The 15,908-nt window shown below is 41.8% G+C and overlaps 3 protein-coding genes and 2 long non-coding RNA genes across 12 annotated transcripts; 2 read left to right on the top strand and 3 right to left on the bottom strand.

Annotated features, from left to right (window-relative positions):
* Positions 1-405: 405 nt before the first annotated feature.
* Positions 406-3,201, top strand: LOC103970258 (uncharacterized). 3 transcript variants are annotated; one of them, XR_010481127.1, is made up of 4 exons: positions 406-476; positions 638-731; positions 2,662-2,928; positions 3,024-3,201. It is a non-coding gene; the product is annotated as an uncharacterized LOC103970258 (long non-coding RNA). The 3 variants fall into 3 exon arrangements; XR_010481125.1 differs by having other exon boundaries at positions 638-769; XR_670637.3 differs by lacking the exons at positions 406-476; positions 638-731 and having other exon boundaries at positions 777-2,928.
* Positions 3,156-6,080, bottom strand: LOC135597102 (polygalacturonase QRT3-like). The gene is made up of 3 exons (XM_065089621.1): positions 4,976-6,080; positions 4,468-4,713; positions 3,156-4,389 (listed from the first exon to the last, which is right to left on the bottom strand). The coding sequence occupies exons 1-3, from the start codon at positions 5,147-5,149 to the stop codon at positions 3,352-3,354; spliced, it is 1,458 nt and encodes a 485-aa protein (XP_064945693.1). The 5' UTR covers positions 5,150-6,080; the 3' UTR covers positions 3,156-3,351.
* An 874-nt stretch (positions 6,081-6,954) lies between these two features.
* On the bottom strand, positions 6,955-10,909 carry LOC135585083 (uncharacterized). 5 transcript variants are annotated; one of them, XM_065089683.1, is made up of 4 exons: positions 9,486-10,211; positions 8,619-8,728; positions 7,261-7,504; positions 6,955-7,163 (listed from the first exon to the last, which is right to left on the bottom strand). In XM_065089683.1, exons 2-3 carry the CDS (start codon positions 8,713-8,715, stop codon positions 7,275-7,277), a joined length of 327 nt encoding a protein of 108 aa, XP_064945755.1. In that variant the 5' UTR covers positions 8,716-8,728; positions 9,486-10,211; the 3' UTR covers positions 6,955-7,163; positions 7,261-7,274. The 5 variants fall into 5 exon arrangements, with proteins under 5 accessions (XP_064945755.1, XP_064945762.1, XP_064945767.1 ...); XM_065089690.1 differs by lacking the exon at positions 9,486-10,211 and adding an exon at positions 10,769-10,909 and having other exon boundaries at positions 6,955-7,504; XM_065089695.1 differs by lacking the exon at positions 9,486-10,211 and adding an exon at positions 10,769-10,908 and having other exon boundaries at positions 6,955-7,504; positions 8,619-8,734.
* On the top strand, positions 9,886-10,322 carry LOC135597148 (uncharacterized). The gene is made up of 2 exons (XR_010481129.1): positions 9,886-10,023; positions 10,098-10,322. It is a non-coding gene; the product is annotated as an uncharacterized LOC135597148 (long non-coding RNA).
* On the bottom strand, positions 10,564-15,861 carry LOC135585043 (uncharacterized). 2 transcript variants are annotated; one of them, XM_065089639.1, is made up of 12 exons: positions 15,703-15,861; positions 15,530-15,629; positions 15,318-15,465; positions 14,510-14,598; positions 13,485-13,541; positions 13,266-13,374; positions 13,081-13,182; positions 12,941-13,005; positions 11,844-11,947; positions 11,690-11,754; positions 11,340-11,394; positions 10,564-10,933 (listed from the first exon to the last, which is right to left on the bottom strand). In XM_065089639.1, the coding sequence occupies exons 1-12, from the start codon at positions 15,845-15,847 to the stop codon at positions 10,773-10,775; spliced, it is 1,200 nt and encodes a 399-aa protein (XP_064945711.1). In that variant the 5' UTR covers positions 15,848-15,861; the 3' UTR covers positions 10,564-10,772. The 2 variants fall into 2 exon arrangements, with proteins under 2 accessions (XP_064945711.1, XP_064945720.1); XM_065089648.1 differs by having other exon boundaries at positions 15,318-15,426.
* Between the last annotated feature and the right edge of the window lie 47 nt (positions 15,862-15,908).

Genomic DNA, 15,908 nt, shown 5'->3' with positions numbered 1-15,908 from the left:
AATTCAATCGTCACCCGCCATGATCTCCGCCGGGGGGGAGGTGGTCTGTCCTTCACTCGTTAATCCCACTTAGGTTCGCTCTGAAATAGGTCCAATGTCTCTGGTCTCGATGCTAACTCGACTCGGCCCTAACAACATTCAATTCAATCGTCACCCGCCATGATCTCCGCCGGAGGGGGAGGAAGTCAGTCCTTCACTCGTTAATCCCACTTAGATTTGCTGCAAGCCCGACGATTCGCTCCCCGTGGAATTCGATTACGATCCATCGCTCTCCGGTGGCGGATGCGGAACCCGAACTCGAGCATGCGGAATAGCTGGACGAAGTGGCACGGCCCACGAGGCGGAAGCAGACGCAGGACGAAGAAAAGGTAAATATCTTGCTTCCTTCGGTTCCTTTCTTGATCGCTCGACTTGTGAACTGCGTCGGATCGGCTTTGCTCGATCTTTTCGATTGGATTATACCACAAGCTTTTCGGGTGTGGTGGTTGTCGGTCTTGGACTTGTTGTATCTTTCTGATAGAAAAGATCGAGTTTTTTGCCATTACAAGTTTCGATGTGCTAGAAAATGTAGTCATGCGAATTTATGTACCTTAGGAAATGATTTCTGGGAGAATAATTGATTCTTCTCGCCCTGTAGGTTTCGAAGCACATATCTTCTTGTGGGTTGCTGCGATGACGAAGAAACAGGAAGAAGACTGCCATGATTGGGAACCGAGGGTTATGAACTGCAAGTACCGTATCTTGCTCTTTCATTTTCATTTCTTACAAGGTTTCCCCTTATTCCATCCATGAAGTTTTCCTACTGCTGTTCTTAGAATTTGAAATGCTCTCTGAAGAATCGTGTGCCTCTTTTGATTGTTAAAATTCAATCACCCCCCAAAATACCCTAATTTTCAGTTGGCTTGATGTGCTGTAAGTAGAAGCTGATCAGCAATCACGCATACTAAATTTGAGCTTTGCGTATGAGTCAACAATAGACTGTGCTATGTTTTAGCTGGGAATTACCTTCTTATCATGCCTCCAAGGTTGTAATGCATGTTTATTGGAATTTGTGTATTGAAAATGATGTTGATTGCATATGTTTAGATTGGGTTAATCAGGTAGGTGGCGAGGTATGTCCCATATCTACAGGGATGCATATGGACTAAAGGCCTATATATAAATTTTATATGCACACATATAGTTTTGGTAAGCATCACAAAACCTCACATCTATCTGTATAGCAAGTGAGCAAAATAGGTCTTCCATTTTCATGTCAGCCAGCTCCAGTTTTAATACGATGGATGCATGTTGAAGCTCTAGAATTTCTATTATTTGTAATAATTCCATACATTATCGGCGCCATTATTGCTGATTCATTTGCTATAGTTTAATATCTACTACATTTGAGAGAGTGCTTCTTGAGGTTTATTCATTATTGCTAATATCTATAATGAATAATTTGTATTTCTTTCTTCCTTCAAATGTCAAAATCTTAGCAATTACAACGAGAAATTGTTCTTTCATTCACTTACCAAGCAACTGCTACTTAATGTTCTAACAAAAAACATGAAGGTATATATACGCCCTCTTATTATATTTCTCTTACTCATAATTTGTCGAATGTGGTGCTTTAAATCTTTCTGTTGATCCCAAATCTTGTCACGGTTCCTTGTTATGAGACCTACTTGATTGTTCCAAATGTTTTGGAGGACACCAATGTTCGTAGAAACCAAACCTTTCATTGAAATTCATATACACACCATCTTAATTAACCTCAGAATGCCAACTCCTGAAAGAAATAAAATTTCGTGTAACTTGGGTTAGAGTTGAAAACTAATGCTTAGCGATCTAGTAGTTTTCTACTAAACTCAGAGGAATAACTTAATTGATCTGAGATACTTGGGTTAAGAAGTAGACCAGCCAATCCACAGTTACAAGTGCTTCTTTTCATGTCCCCAAAGTGTATGAGACATATTGGATTTGAGAGAGAGGCAGTGGCTTTGCTTGAGACTCCTTTGACTTCAAGGTTTGTAGGTAAGCTAACATTGGGCTTTATCAGTTTGTTATATTAATTGCCTTGTGTTTGTTCACCAACCATGAGAATGGGTGATGGATATTTTGTGCTGTCTGCCTGCTTTTGACCAGGTTCTGTTTTTACCTAACTGAAATCTACATATTATATATATATATATATATAGTCATCTACCTGATGTGAAGCACAAGTGCAACACCTATACTTAGCCACCTGCCTTCATTGTGATACTGACACTACACCATCCAGAAGGAGAAAAAAAATTATCTGAGGTGGAGCAACAATCCTTTTTTACATCTTTTTTCTTGGAGTTTTTAGGCTTCAGAACAGAGTTAGGATACATTTGACTTCTGCTAACTCCTGTTGCCTTTGTCATTGCCTGATCACCGGTCCAAGCTCTTAATATTTGCATGTTCTACATACGGAAGAGACCAGCGACCATAGGATGATGTAACTTCCATGTGTTTGAAGAGGAATATGAATTTGTTCAACTCTTCTGAGTTCATGAGACACGTTGTTTCCTTTTGATTGTCATCCATTTTGTTTGTTTTTACTGGAAAATTTGTACTAAACCCATGTAATCCACCTCTGAATATTCTTTACCAACTCCATAAACTCATGTTTTCTTGTTCGCTTACCTTTAACAGGTTTGACCGTCATCAAGCTGAGCTATCTACATCAGAAGGAAAATTCAAATGGATGATTTATCATGTGCTTGCTGCCGAAATTGCATGTTTATTGATGATGCTAGTTCTTCTATTCCCCCTGCAATTATAATTCGATTGCACAATTTCTTGCACTGCAGGTACATCTCTTTGCACTGTTGCAAATCAATGGCAACAACATGGAACTTGACAGAGTCAGTAAAGCACCTCTGCAGAAAGCGATATGAACCACATCTCATGGATGACAAGGTCAGTGCAGTTTGGTACCTGCTCCTCCACATCAGTAGGTGCTAACAACATGATTCGTATTGTTCAAAGCTTGCACAATCTTTTTCTTTGTTTAGGTGCCTGCTGAAATCATTCAATCCTGCAACTCACCTTCTTCCCGAATCACTATACCTACTGCTGCCCTTGTGGATGCTGTGATTCCAGTCCACCATTTATCGTATCTAATTTTCTATTAGTTTTGCCAAAAAGAAACCCAAATAGTTGCTTCACAGAATTCTCCATGAACATTGTTTACTTACAGAGTGATTGAATGTCGAAGGCAGGAATGGAGGAACAAAACACAACCGGAGGAGCCAACAATTGCTTCTTTCCCATCAGCTGTTGTGCGGTGGTGCGTAAACTTTTTGTTACGTGTTTTAGAGAAAAGAAAAGAAATGGGTGTGTTCAGACACCATCCATGCTGCCCAAGCCCTGGTCGACCTCCACGTGGAGAGTAGCCTGAACCGCCACGTCAGATTCGATGACGACCGTGTTCCCCGACACGTTCCTCAACGCGTGGCTCGGAAACGCCGAGTCAGCCAACAGCGTGTACTGCACGTGCCCGATGCGCCCAGGAAACAGGAGCACCGGCGAGAAGTCCACCGTCCATGTCGTCCCGTTGCCCTCCACCGTCGCCCTCGCCGCCGTCGACCGCGCCGTCATGCCGCTCACGCTGTTTCGCCGCACGGTCACCTGATCAACGTTGACGAACTTCCCGTTGGATTCGTCCAAGCGGACGATGTCGACGCCTTTGCCGCCGCCGGAGAACATGTTGTCGACGATGTCGACGCCCTTGACCACGCCCTTGACCGACTTGAGCACCACGTTGGCGTCGCCCAGAAAGAAGGAGCCGGAGACGTGCAGCTGGACGGGATCCTCGGAGACGATGCCGGTGTAGTCCAAGTAGCAGTTGGTGATTCGGGTCTGGGTTAGTCCGGGAAGCTTCAAGTAGATCCCCGTCCCGCCCCACCCGGCCGCCTTGTTGTAGCAATGCACTCCGGACAGGGTGTTGGCCTGGCCGGAGACGAGGATGCCGATGGCCGCAGAGAAAATGACGACGTCGGTGACCGCATTGTCGTTTCCCGCCAGGTTGATTCCGGTGCCGGTGAAGTTCTTCTCGCCGGGATCGTTCCCGGCGGTGATGTGCTGACCTATGAAGGAGTTCCTGATGAAGGTCTCGTGCCCGGACCGGACGGAGACGCCGTCGGATGTGAAATGGACAATGTAGCAGTTGTCGATGCTGGTCCGGAGAGAGTCGACGACGGCGACGCCGCCGCCTCTGTAGTTGGAGTCCAGCATCAGGTCCCTCAGCGTGACGTACTCGTAGTCGTAGCCGGAAGAGCTGGCTCCACCACCGGCGGTGGAGTCATGCGCGGCCCAAAGCTCGATCAGATACCGATCCGCCGGGAAGTCGTCGGCCGCCCGCAGGCTTCCCCCGTGAATCTGTTCGTCCATCCATACTCGACTCAGCATTATTCTTCTTCAGTAGCACTTCTCATCCTCAACATAATTGAAACGTACCTTCACATTGCCGCCGTTGGCTGGTAAGGTTAAGGGGGAAGTGACCACGTACACGCCACCATCAAGGTGTACCTCCACGCCACCAAGGTTGGAGATTCCGGCGATCAGCGAAAGCCCGGACGCGGCGTCGGCGAAGGCGTCGGAGATGGCCTTCGAGATTGCCGCGAAGGAATCGGCAACTCCCTTCGGATCGGCGCCGTAGTCGATCACATGGTATACACGCGAACCGGACTTCGCCTGCGAGATCTGCGCCATTCATAGAGCATATCTGTAAACGATCAATCGCGAGCTCCGATGAACAAGATAAGGAAACGATCTGTGGGGAAGAGAGAGCCGACAAATCCATGGATTAAGTTGTGTGCAAGAAACAAGATGTTGGGAACAGCCCACCGAGTTAGGGCCGAGGCTTCCGAGAACAGAGTTCACAATGAAACGGGTTTCCGACATTGGATTCACCAAAAGCCCGAACCTGAAAGAGAAAGGAAGGGAGAAGAAAACAGTGACTCACAGACGGAGCATCGGCGGCGGACGACGGAGCAATGAGGGTCTCCAAGCGGCGGGCCATGCGGTCCCGGTGGCTGCGTGCTCCGCCACCGGAGAAGCCGAGCGGAGCGGCGGCGATGACTAGGCTAACGATCATCAACACACAGCAGCTCAGCTGAGCTCCTCCTCTGGCCACCATCGTTATCAGCTATGGTCTCCTCAGACCTACCTTCTCTCCACTCTTTCTCGTCCCCTTGTGCGCCTCGAAACGAGAGGAGAGGAGAAGAGGAAGGGTGGTGAGGAGCTTCTCCCTCTACCTCTTTATACGAGGAACTCTTCCGGAAGAAGCAAGAGTGCATGGGAGTCTTACAAACCGTGCATTGGATGGGAAGCGGACGGGTGGAGATGTGCTGAGCGAAGAGAAGAACATGAGCAGGCGTGGACGCATGTGATACGTTCTAAAGATGTCTAAGGTGGGCATAGAAAAGTTGCTTTGGTGCTGTGGTATTCCAACCCTTCTTTCTACCCCCTACTTACTTTTCTTTCAGTCTTCCCATCTTTGTGCTTTCTGGTCATCTAAACTTGGGATCCTTGTGCTGATCAAAGAGTGAAGAAGCAGACAAGAAACCTCACAGGTTCTGTGGGATTTCCTTCTGGAAAAAGCTCAGCTGGTATACTCCATCACTTTATCTTTTTGTCTCTGATACCAAGCTTCAACTTGATGGCTTTGCACCATAGTGGATGGATCAATTGGGTCCTTCTAATGTACAGAATATTGTAAATCAATAGCTTTGCATTCTGGAGCATCTTTTTCTCTCTTCTGTTCTGTTTTCTTTTTGTTGTTCTTTTGGACATGGATTGGGGCTCCAAAAGCTGAAAAGCAGCAGCATATTATTCTCCTACAAATGAGACTTTGAGCCTCTAAAACCAATAGCACATTCATCCAAGCTTTTTTATTGGAACAAATTGATGGGTTTTGGTACACATGACACCTCCCTGCTGCTTAATCTTTGACTTTGGCTGGTCTGTGTGATGTTTAATATCAACAAAGCTTTTTTACACCTTAAAGAACTGCTTGCTATGTTTTCCAGAAAACGATGCATCATTTGCCTACAAAGAACTTTCATATTTTATCAGGCAAAAGATAGATCTCATGTTTCCTCTTATTGATGAAAAGGTTGGTAGAAGAGCTCTGTTAGCTCATCTTTCCAAATCCCAACCTGACCTTTTCTAACTGCATTTAGGTCCCCCTATGATGCCTGTCTAAGCTCATCCTACCTCACTGATGCATTTCCTATATAAGCCCTATGAACAATGCAACCTCCTGTCATATCCTTTAATAATCAAGTGCTAATTTCATTGATTCAAAGGTCATTTGGCCTCAAACTTCTGAGGTGATGTGGATGCATAAGAAGCCAAAGAAATGGACATCACCTGGTGGTAGCAGCATGATAATGACCAGATGGTGGAGTATGCAAGCAAGGTTGGTGGAGAAAGTTGTTGGATGCCTCTTTTTTCTTGGTAATTTTGGTGGCCTTCTTTCAACTGTCCCTCCCAATGAATATAAAATGGCATTCTGAGCTCAATGTTGGCCTTGAGAAGGACCCTCATATCTTACCTGTCCATGCCATGAAGAAATTAAATAAGAAGAATTTATTACAGAAAATAAGCCAAGAGTGTTCCTTGTGATACCTCATCCTTTAAGGAGGGATGTTGTGCCTCTCACTAGATTCGATACCATGTCATTTATTTCCAATAAAATGTCAGTAGGAATGGATCATATGGTGGTGTAAGGATGGCTAGGCAGACAGGATAGGAAATAAATCACTGCTTGGAGAAAGAACACATTAGCTGAACAACACAAACCCTTCCAGTAAGGCAAAAGTCTTAAAGAGAGACCCATCATGAGGAATAAAGCAACTTGTTACGAACTATTCCTCATGAAAAAATAGAAAGCATAGAATAAGATGTCAAGCAACACAGCTGTCAGTCAAAAGCATCAGAGGCATGAACATGGATGTTGTCATTACAATTTGCACAAAGGTTTTGAGGTACACAAGTACTACCAATATCACATGGCCATGTTACTGTCCCAAGTAATTGCAATGTCAAACCAAAATGTTACAGGCAACATCATGTTCACAGTTTGTCTTTCTCTAGGTAATCCACTCCATCTGGGCGCCACTTGCATTAAATTTCTCAAGGAATTTGACCTAATGGAAGAAAAAGAAGCCATATACTACTGCATGATCTTACACAAACTTTCACTTGCAGTGAGAATGTAAATTAAGTTTGAGAAGCATATCTGACTTGGACATGAATCCTTATTCTGCTTTCTCCCGAGTTTGGGCATTGTCATCAGTTGTCACAGCTGCTGGTTGGTTAATGCTAGCTTTAGCTTCCGCTAAGAATGCAGGATCAGGCTGGTGCTCCATATTGCTGCCAGGCTCCTTTATCGCCATGATTATGTATAGCACAATCACCAGATTCACTGATATAACAGCAAGAAATCCACTAACAAGTGTTTGAGATGAAGATGAAAGCTTACTTGTACCTGCTCATCAAGAATAATATTAGATTGTGTTTGATTAGGGCAATAGAGATGGTGATCAACAAAGAGTATAGCACACATCAAAAGAATGGGGCAAGAAAAAAAAACACAATTTATTTTTCTTATCTCCATTGGTGGAACTGTCTGATCTGCAGTCAACTATTCATAAAAAAAAGCTAATCCACAAGTAGTCACGTCCATAAAATGAAATATAATCTTATGAGATTAGAAAAGTCAATAATAAAAAAGAGAAGCCCTTCTTTTTGGCACATATGCTTCAGAGTAGCCATGGAATTCACCAGAGCTGAAAACTAGTGAAAAGCATATTAAAACCACATGCATGAAGGCATTTAAACAACACAGAGATATGTTATCCCCTTATATTCACCTTGCAAACAATTTGCACTATACTCTTAAATACAAGTCTACATCTAAAATTCCAGTAACATCTTTGATAGCATACAACACCAAGGCAAAGAACATAAAGTTCTTCACTACTACTTTGCCAACGAGATCTAAAATAGAACTTACCAACACTTGATCACTATTAATTCTCTTTAACCAACATTTAGCTTCAAACTAGCATCTCAATCTATCTCATCCACTAAATCTAGAATCTGTTAATCAATTGTTCATATACCTTCTATAACAAAGACAACTCATTCTTAGATTCAAATGACAGCTACTATAGATACTATTATTTGACGGTTCTGAGTGACTGCGACTGGAGAAAGGAATGGGATTTCTGAATCAAACAGAACTGATCCAAAGTGTCTTGTGCTCTTATGCAAAGAATATATTATTGATGCAAGCTTTCTTTTTCTCCTAAGCTGCAAAATTCTGGTCCATGTAAAGTTTCCTAGCCTATAGCAAAAGAGCACAGTTCTGGTCCATGTAAAGCATAGTTTCTTATGATCTTTAGTCTAGACATCGTATTAGAGCATGATAAGCAACACAAAATAATGTCATAATGAAACAATTATTACAATGGAGCTTGAAGACATGCTTAAGTATACAGCTCAAACATCATTCTCAACTTGGAGATTGCCAGTATAAAAAGCTGGTAACCAACAATTGCAGATTATGATAAAGAATGCTAGAATGCAACTTACTGTACCAGGAAATATGTGATTGTTAAACCCATATAATATAGCTACTGGAGCTATCCACATGACCATCGATGCAATAAAGAACTTCTTGATCACCCTTGACATTGCCTCTACTATTCTGCAACTTCATGAAAATAAATTAAAGAAGCCTCATTTTACTGCAGCATCATGTGAAATTGCAATCATCAATGATATTTACATTAAACAGGAATACTGTTGTCATTCATTCACATTAAATTAAAGAAGCCTCATATTAAACAGGAATATTGACGTCATTCATTTACATCAAATTAGTAGAAATCTGAATATTTCAGTTATCAAAGCTATGTATATAAAACCTAGTTTTATCAGCATCTAGACGAACTCTCAGTCCAAAAACATTGAGCATGCAGAACAAAATTACAACTTAAGTAGAGCGCCCACTGGTTTTTGAATGTTGCCATAATGGCTGTAAGTCCATGTAATTAATGCGATTATACCATTACAGCAATGTTTTATGTGCTACAAGGGTTGGTCTAGGCGATGGCAACTTGCCATCATGTAGAGTGCGGCCACAGTTGGTACTACTCTGCCTAATGGGAACACCAAGAAGAATCAGTTGAGGCACACGAAGGTACCCAAACCCACTGGAAGAGACAACTCTGCCAGTTGATCCATAATTATCATGTAATTTTATAGAATTCCTGAACCATTTGTCTTTCAACAATCATGCGCACAACGCTTCACGGCCATAAAGATCTTAGTCACTACCAACTGAACCCCCCACCCTCTTCACCTCCCCCTGCACAAACCCTAGGAGACGGCAGATCATCATCGACACAGCGCAAGCAAACAAAGAAGACTCGACAGGAATTGCCGCTGGTGAAGAACCTTACCACGCTGAAGAATCAAGGAGATCAAGAGACAGATAAATCTCGTAAGCGAAGAGCAACAGCAGCAAAAAGGATTCCCCTATGGTCCCTCTCTTCTCCTCACAACCGTGTCCTCTCTGTTACATCCGCCGATGACCGCATATAAAAAGGCTCGTCGGCATCGGATTCGGATGTCACGAATCTCAAAGCAGTAACTCTCTCTCCCCTTTTCGAAGTTCTCTTGAATCGCCAGTCTCCGAAATATCCGGCGGCCGATCGAAGAGGATGGAATGAGTTGTCAACCCTATTGTATCGGCAAGGGCGGCGGCGTTGGGAAAAAGACGGCGAGACCAAGAGTTCGACGATGGGATAAATCCTCGGTCAGCAGCAGAAGATTTCAAGCGCCACGAGAAGCTCTGCACCGCGAAGACCAAGTAAACCCCCCTCTACGCCAATCTCAAGATCGGTTCCATACCCAAGGCTTGTCTTTCTATCTGATGGGAGATCGTTGGTTTAGGCCCCTGATGTGTAGATGCGTGCTTGTATGATTGTTTGGGATTGGGTAAAAGTCATGTTCCCGTGTTAGCTTTTTGTAGTTTTCTCGGCCTCCCTCCTCTGATCGGGGTTTTGCTGCAGCCATCGACTTGGGATCTTTGGGCGGTCGAGGCTGAGAGGCAGCCAATGCTTAATATGAAGACCACGTACTGGAAACCACGCCCCAGAAGCTGCCTCCGCCGCGTCTGATGAGTTCCGCTGTGTCGCCGAGCCCCACCGCCTCGGTGGCTCAGGCCACCACGCCATATGTTGTGGATAATTGTAGAAATGATGACTATATAGCAAAGAGAACTCCATGAAACATCAGTTCATATTGTCAACATTTAGGTCAAATTGTAGATGATGAGTATATGATGAAGAGAACTCAAAGAAACAACATGATGGATCAGACAATATATAGTTTCACAGCAGAAGGGATTCACAGAGCTGACTCGGTTATACGAAATATCCTTGCAAACAGTAATATGATTCGACAAACAAGTACACAAATGGTAATTAAGACTCTTGCAAAATACTGGATGGGAGTACTACCAAGAAATGCTACGTATCCAGGAGCAGAAAAATAATATACAGCAAACAAAGATCAAAACTAATTCCAGGTTTGCAATATAGCTGCCTGCAGCATACACAAAATCCAGACCATTTAATCATTTTGAATTTTCTTTCCCTCTCTGAACATTGGTTAAAGACACATGAAAAGGGATCTCTTTCAGTAAATCAATTAGAACAATAAATATAATTAATATAGGGACCTGGTCACGGGCAAGGATTTGGATATCTTGCATGAACCTTGTTGATCTCTGCAGTCATTTCTGATGTAAGATGGACATTACAAGCTTCGACCACCTCCCTAAGTTGCCAAACTTTTGTTGCACCAAAAACGGCACTTGCCACAAGAGGGTGAATCAACACAAATGCTGCAAAGGAGGAGCACATGAATCTTGGACGATAGAACACAATTTATAACCAACAGTCAGGAACTGACAAATGGCAGAACCAATATCTGATAATATTAGAAAGCATATGCCAAATCAGAAACAACACATAGGTAACAATAATGACGGAGTTCTACATCATAAAATTCCAGAAGATGATTGCATTTAAGCAATTTAACTTCTTAGTGGCACATAGAATCAACTGACAATGTTCGCTATTGGGGTCAGATGGTGGTGGTTCCTGGAACATCATACTCAAAAGATAACATCTGAATAAGCCATACACAGCTTAAGTCTATGGTGACAAAAAAATCATCCCAGAATGTTGCATGAGTGGGAATTATAGAGTTTTGCACCTACATCGAGTAAACAAGATTAAGAACCATACCTATTGCAAGAGATGCAGGAGAGAGACCAAACTTTCTGGCAATATTTATGTAATCCTGCATAAGTATACCAATCAAACCAAGAGCAGGTCAAGGATACTCGCATAGGTAACTTGTCTAAGTTTCTAGATGGCTGTAGGATTTGCAAACCTATCTGAGCACAATATACTTTATTCACATATCAAATTGTATTAAGAGGGTGACTTATTTTATATATAATCTAGTCAATAAAACTATACAATTAAGGAAAACAGCATTTTTCACTATTATCTTTATGTGTCCAAAATTTTTCTTGAGTGTTCAGATTTTCAGGTGCATTCTTCATGAAAAAACATAAACTAAACCTGCCTACCTCAACAGCTGCTTTCAAGGTTACATTTGAGAGGTTGTATCTGGATTCACCTTCAGAGTACCTTCCTAGGAAGGAGGAAAAAAGGGGGCAAAATCAAAAGGAAAGAAATGGATGCAGGATAATGTTAGCTTTTAGGATATGAAATGGCTTTAACCTCGAAAAAGATTCATTCTCGCATCTGATGGGCCTCCTCCTGCTGAAAAGTACTTCCCTGAAAGTATGCCCATTGCCATTGGACTGTAAGCTAACAAGCTAATGCTGTAAAGTTTCCATTGATATGATATAAGAATACAGCAGTAACCAACATATAAAACTGACAAAAGAAAGAAATAATTATATTAAGAAGAACACAACAGCGACTGGATTTCATTTCTAACAAAGCTGAACCCAAATAACATATGAAATAGCATATGCATGTTTTATTGATGGCACAATCATGATATTGAGAATAAACTGTATATGCCTACTTCAAACAAGAAACAATAGTTAGTTAAACCTCTCTTGACACCAAGATTCTGCTAGTATATTAGGCCTGATCTTTCACTATCTTCAACGATTCTGAATTTTTCGGGCCTCCTGCTTGCTAAGGGCCTTCACAAGAGAAAATCATCTCAAGAACAAATAGCAAGAGCATAGTCAACTAGAACTTTGAGCATTAGTATCAACTCTGATCCTTACTGTTTTAAGTGCAAAGATATAACAAGTAACACTTGAGTACCAAGTTGTACTTGTATGCTCGATCTATGAATTTTCTCATGTCTGTGCTATTGCACATCATCCCTTTTTTTTTATTTATTTTTGGCTGTACATGGGATTCCATGTGCTAAACATTTGAGCAATGCTACTCATATGATTGTACTTATCATTCAAGTAAGATCACCAAGTTGTCTTCTATGTTAATGACACAACCAAGGTAATAAAGGTAAGGCGTTTCTTTTGTCTTGAAGCAAAAACAAACTGATTACAGTATTCTATAATGGTTTAATATGACATTCAGATGCTGTTGAAATTAGCCGGGGTTCAAAATTGTCTCTTTGGAAGATCAATTGCTGCAGTTACTGCTCGAATTCTGAGTTCAAGATATGAAGAAAATCCTTGATGTTATTAAGAAAAGCATAGTACAACAAGACATGAGTGAGACTAGCTTAGAAATGAAACTAAATAAGACCACACAGCCATCATACTTCCAAAAGGAAACAGATCTGGACATGAATACAAGGGCAACACTAAATTAACATGAGAAAGTATCACCTCTCATGATGGCAGCACTCAGCTAATCCACAATCAAAATTTCGACAGAGCAAGTTATAGGAGTTCTGGCAGGAAAGTTAGCAATTGTCATAAATCATAAAAGGGTACACATATTTCATGTCTCAGGTTAAAGTTGTTACCTGCACAGTGATTATCTTAGGGCTGGACTGAATGTAATTAGAAATATGAAGAAACTTCATCACACCATATGGTGTTTCATTACTGAGCCCAATGTACCTGATCTGCAAGCAGGAGAATGTAAATCAAATGCTTACTATTAAAACAATCTGACAACCATTGCTAAAACATCACACTAAAGGAATACCTTGCCAGAATCAACAGCTTTTCCAAGAGCATCAAGCTGCTCCTCTATAGCTACAGACCCATACTGTTGACGTGGATCATAATCAGTTTCTCCAAACATTGGAACATAACTGAAAATGGCTCAGAGAAAAGATAGCAATTAGAAGTTAAGCTAAAATTGGAATTATCAGCAATGTATTTCAAAAATGTTTAATTTACTGAGTAATATATAGGCATATACCGGTCAGGCCAATGTATCTGGTAAAGGTCGATGTAGTCTGTGCTGAGTCTCAACAAGCTGTATTAAGTGAAAAGGCATGAATAAGAAAAGTAATCACCAAACAACAAACAACAATATATCATGTTCCAAAGGCAACCTTAACTGCTTGATATAAGCAATTCTGATAATCATTTCATTGGAAGTCTAATTTCTGTATCTGCACTATGAATGATTTGCTTGCAGACAAAGCATGCTAGGAGAAAGTGCATCTACAAGTTCATACATGTAATAAAATTACATGTTCTATATTACCTATTATTGCTCCACCTTACCTAGACTACTCCAGGCAAAATTCCATATGAAAAGAGATTTGACTAATCCATTTCATTCATATGTTTAGCTGACTCATCGAAGTTCAAATTTTAATTATCTTAACTGAATGCTCGAAAGTTTGCCTCTTAATTCTCTACAGCCAAAGCAGATGTTTAATCTAAGAAATTTGAAGTGTTTGTTAGTTGCTTACTGATGGTTGATATGGGTAGAGCGTTCATCTTTTGCTCCAATCTTACCAGTCCTTTTGTTATATGTGTGTGTGTGTGTGTGATGCACAATGAGTATGTGATCTTAAACTACAACTTCGATTTTTCATGGCCAGACAAGAACAAGTTTAATTAATAAAAAATGGACAACATACAGAGCTACGTTTGATATGTAAAATTTAAACTACAGAAGAATCGAAGATTGAGGCACAATAACAAGCCTCAATCGGTTAGCTACGAAAGGACCTCATGCAGGGCCCAGCTACACAATCTAGGCCATGCCAGTAGGGGCCACTTGTCTAGACAAGGCTGGTTTAGAATCCACCTTAAATATTACAATAGTCTCATCTGCATAACCTATCAATCCTTCGAAATTCCCAAAATCAGGTAACTTCCCTATTGTGGGAATATGGTCATTCTGATTTTGTCAATCAAAATAGCAATTAAATCACATTTTTCACTCTCCAGGTGAGGTAATTGCACACTGAAAGAAGTGATACAAAGAACCTGTCATTGATAGCCTCTAAAATGTTATTAGCATCCAATGATTTAGGTCCCCCACGTATCCAAGTCATCTGACCAGAAGGTCCTGTCACCTGCAAGTTGAGTAGTTTGAATTGTCTGAAGAATCAAATAGTATAGGACGTCCAACCAAACTATAGTATGCACTCCTGATAGAACAGATTATTAGGACTGATTTAGTAATTTAAATGTCTCAAAGGGTCAAGTAATAAGAAGACCAGAATTTGGTCACATAAATGTGTCAGATTGTGAGATAATGGTCATTAACCGACAAAAACGAAGAGGACAATAGAAGCAAGATTGTCGAGCAGTGTACCACATCAAAGAATCTGGATATGAATCGGCACCAGTTCCTGGTACTCAAACTTATATAAGATATACGAATTATGGAAGGTAATGTGTGATATCAGAGAGAATAGTATTCTAGATATCGATCTACTTCAATGGCTGTGTGCGTTTATGATGTTAAGCTAGTTCCTAGTGACCAAAGGTGAGGCATAGATGTCCATTTCCAAGAGATGAACTGTCCAATAAGTTCAGCTGAGGAAAAAATAGCTAGGAACCATAGACAATCCCTGACCTCCGTGTCTTTGCAACGTTTATAAAATGTCATGTTGTCATCAAAGAGCTTTCAGCTTGAATGAACAATACTTCCAGAATTCGAACTCCTAGATGGGTATAGAAGGCCAGATGCCAAGAACAAGATTTAGAATTTTCACCCTAGAAAGAAAAAGAAAAAAGAAGCTAAAGCATAATGATGCCAGTGACACGAGCACAGACACAAAGAACGGACCTTGGTGGCAAGAACAATGCGGTCGCGTGGTACATTCCGCGCGCGCATCCAACGACCAATGTACTCCTCGCTCCTCCCCTGGGTCTCTCTGCGCTGCGGCACCGGATACCTTCTTCCAGAAAGAGAAGTCAGCACAGACGCAGATACCCTAATCAAGAAGAGGGGCTTTGGTTGGATCGCAGCGTACGGCATAAAGGGAGGCGATTGCTTACATCTCGGCGCTGTCGAGAAAGTTGATGCCGGCTTCGAAGGCCGCGTCGAGAAGACGGAAGGACTGCGGCACCGTGTTCTGCTCCCCAAGCGTCATGGTTCCTAGAGCGACTTGGAATCAGAAACGGGCTAAAAAGGTAACCGAAGAGGGGAGGGAGAGAGAGAGAGAGAGGACCGAAGCAGAGCCTGGAGACGCTGAGATCAGGCGCAAGTAGGAACATGGGAACGGCCATTCCTCCCGAAGTCCCTCTTCTACCTATGCCGCCGTGCTCTTCTTGAGCCTTATGCGATGACAACCCTTCCGGTAGCATTTTTTCCATATAAAAGAAACGTTATCCCAAATAACATGTTTTAACTATTAAAAACACTTTTTATTATATG

The sequence above is a fragment of the Musa acuminata genome, chromosome BXJ1-2 (genome assembly GCF_036884655.1).
Source record: "Musa acuminata AAA Group cultivar baxijiao chromosome BXJ1-2, Cavendish_Baxijiao_AAA, whole genome shotgun sequence".
In the NCBI taxonomy this organism is placed as follows: domain Eukaryota; kingdom Viridiplantae; phylum Streptophyta; class Magnoliopsida; order Zingiberales; family Musaceae; genus Musa; species Musa acuminata.
Note: the sequence above shows the minus strand (reverse complement) of the source record. Positions and strands in the feature narration are given on the sequence as shown.

Bases quoted from the DNA above. Each gene is read 5' to 3' on its own strand.
- LOC135585083 (XM_065089690.1), bottom strand. From the start codon at position 8,715: ATGTCAAGGGTGATCAAGAAGTTCTTTATTGCATCGATGGTCATGTGG. The intron at 7,505-8,618 runs GTACAGTAAGTT...CTTGATGAGCAG, and splicing joins TAACAATCACATATTTCCTG to GTACAAGTAAGCTTTCATCT.
- LOC135585043 (XM_065089639.1), bottom strand. From the start codon at position 15,847: ATGGAAAAAATGCTACCGGAAGGGTTGTCATCGCATAAGGCTCAAGAA. The intron at 13,375-13,484 runs GTATATGCCTAT...AGCCATTTTCAG, and splicing joins CAGATACATTGGCCTGACCG to TTATGTTCCAATGTTTGGAG. The intron at 13,183-13,265 runs GTATTCCTTTAG...TCCTGCTTGCAG, and splicing joins AAGCTGTTGATTCTGGCAAG to ATCAGGTACATTGGGCTCAG.
- LOC135597102 (XM_065089621.1), bottom strand. From the start codon at position 5,149: ATGGTGGCCAGAGGAGGAGCTCAGCTGAGCTGCTGTGTGTTGATGATC. The intron at 4,714-4,975 runs GTGAGTCACTGT...TGAATGGCGCAG, and splicing joins CCGCCGCCGATGCTCCGTCT to ATCTCGCAGGCGAAGTCCGG. The intron at 4,390-4,467 runs GTACGTTTCAAT...ATGGACGAACAG, and splicing joins CCAACGGCGGCAATGTGAAG to ATTCACGGGGGAAGCCTGCG.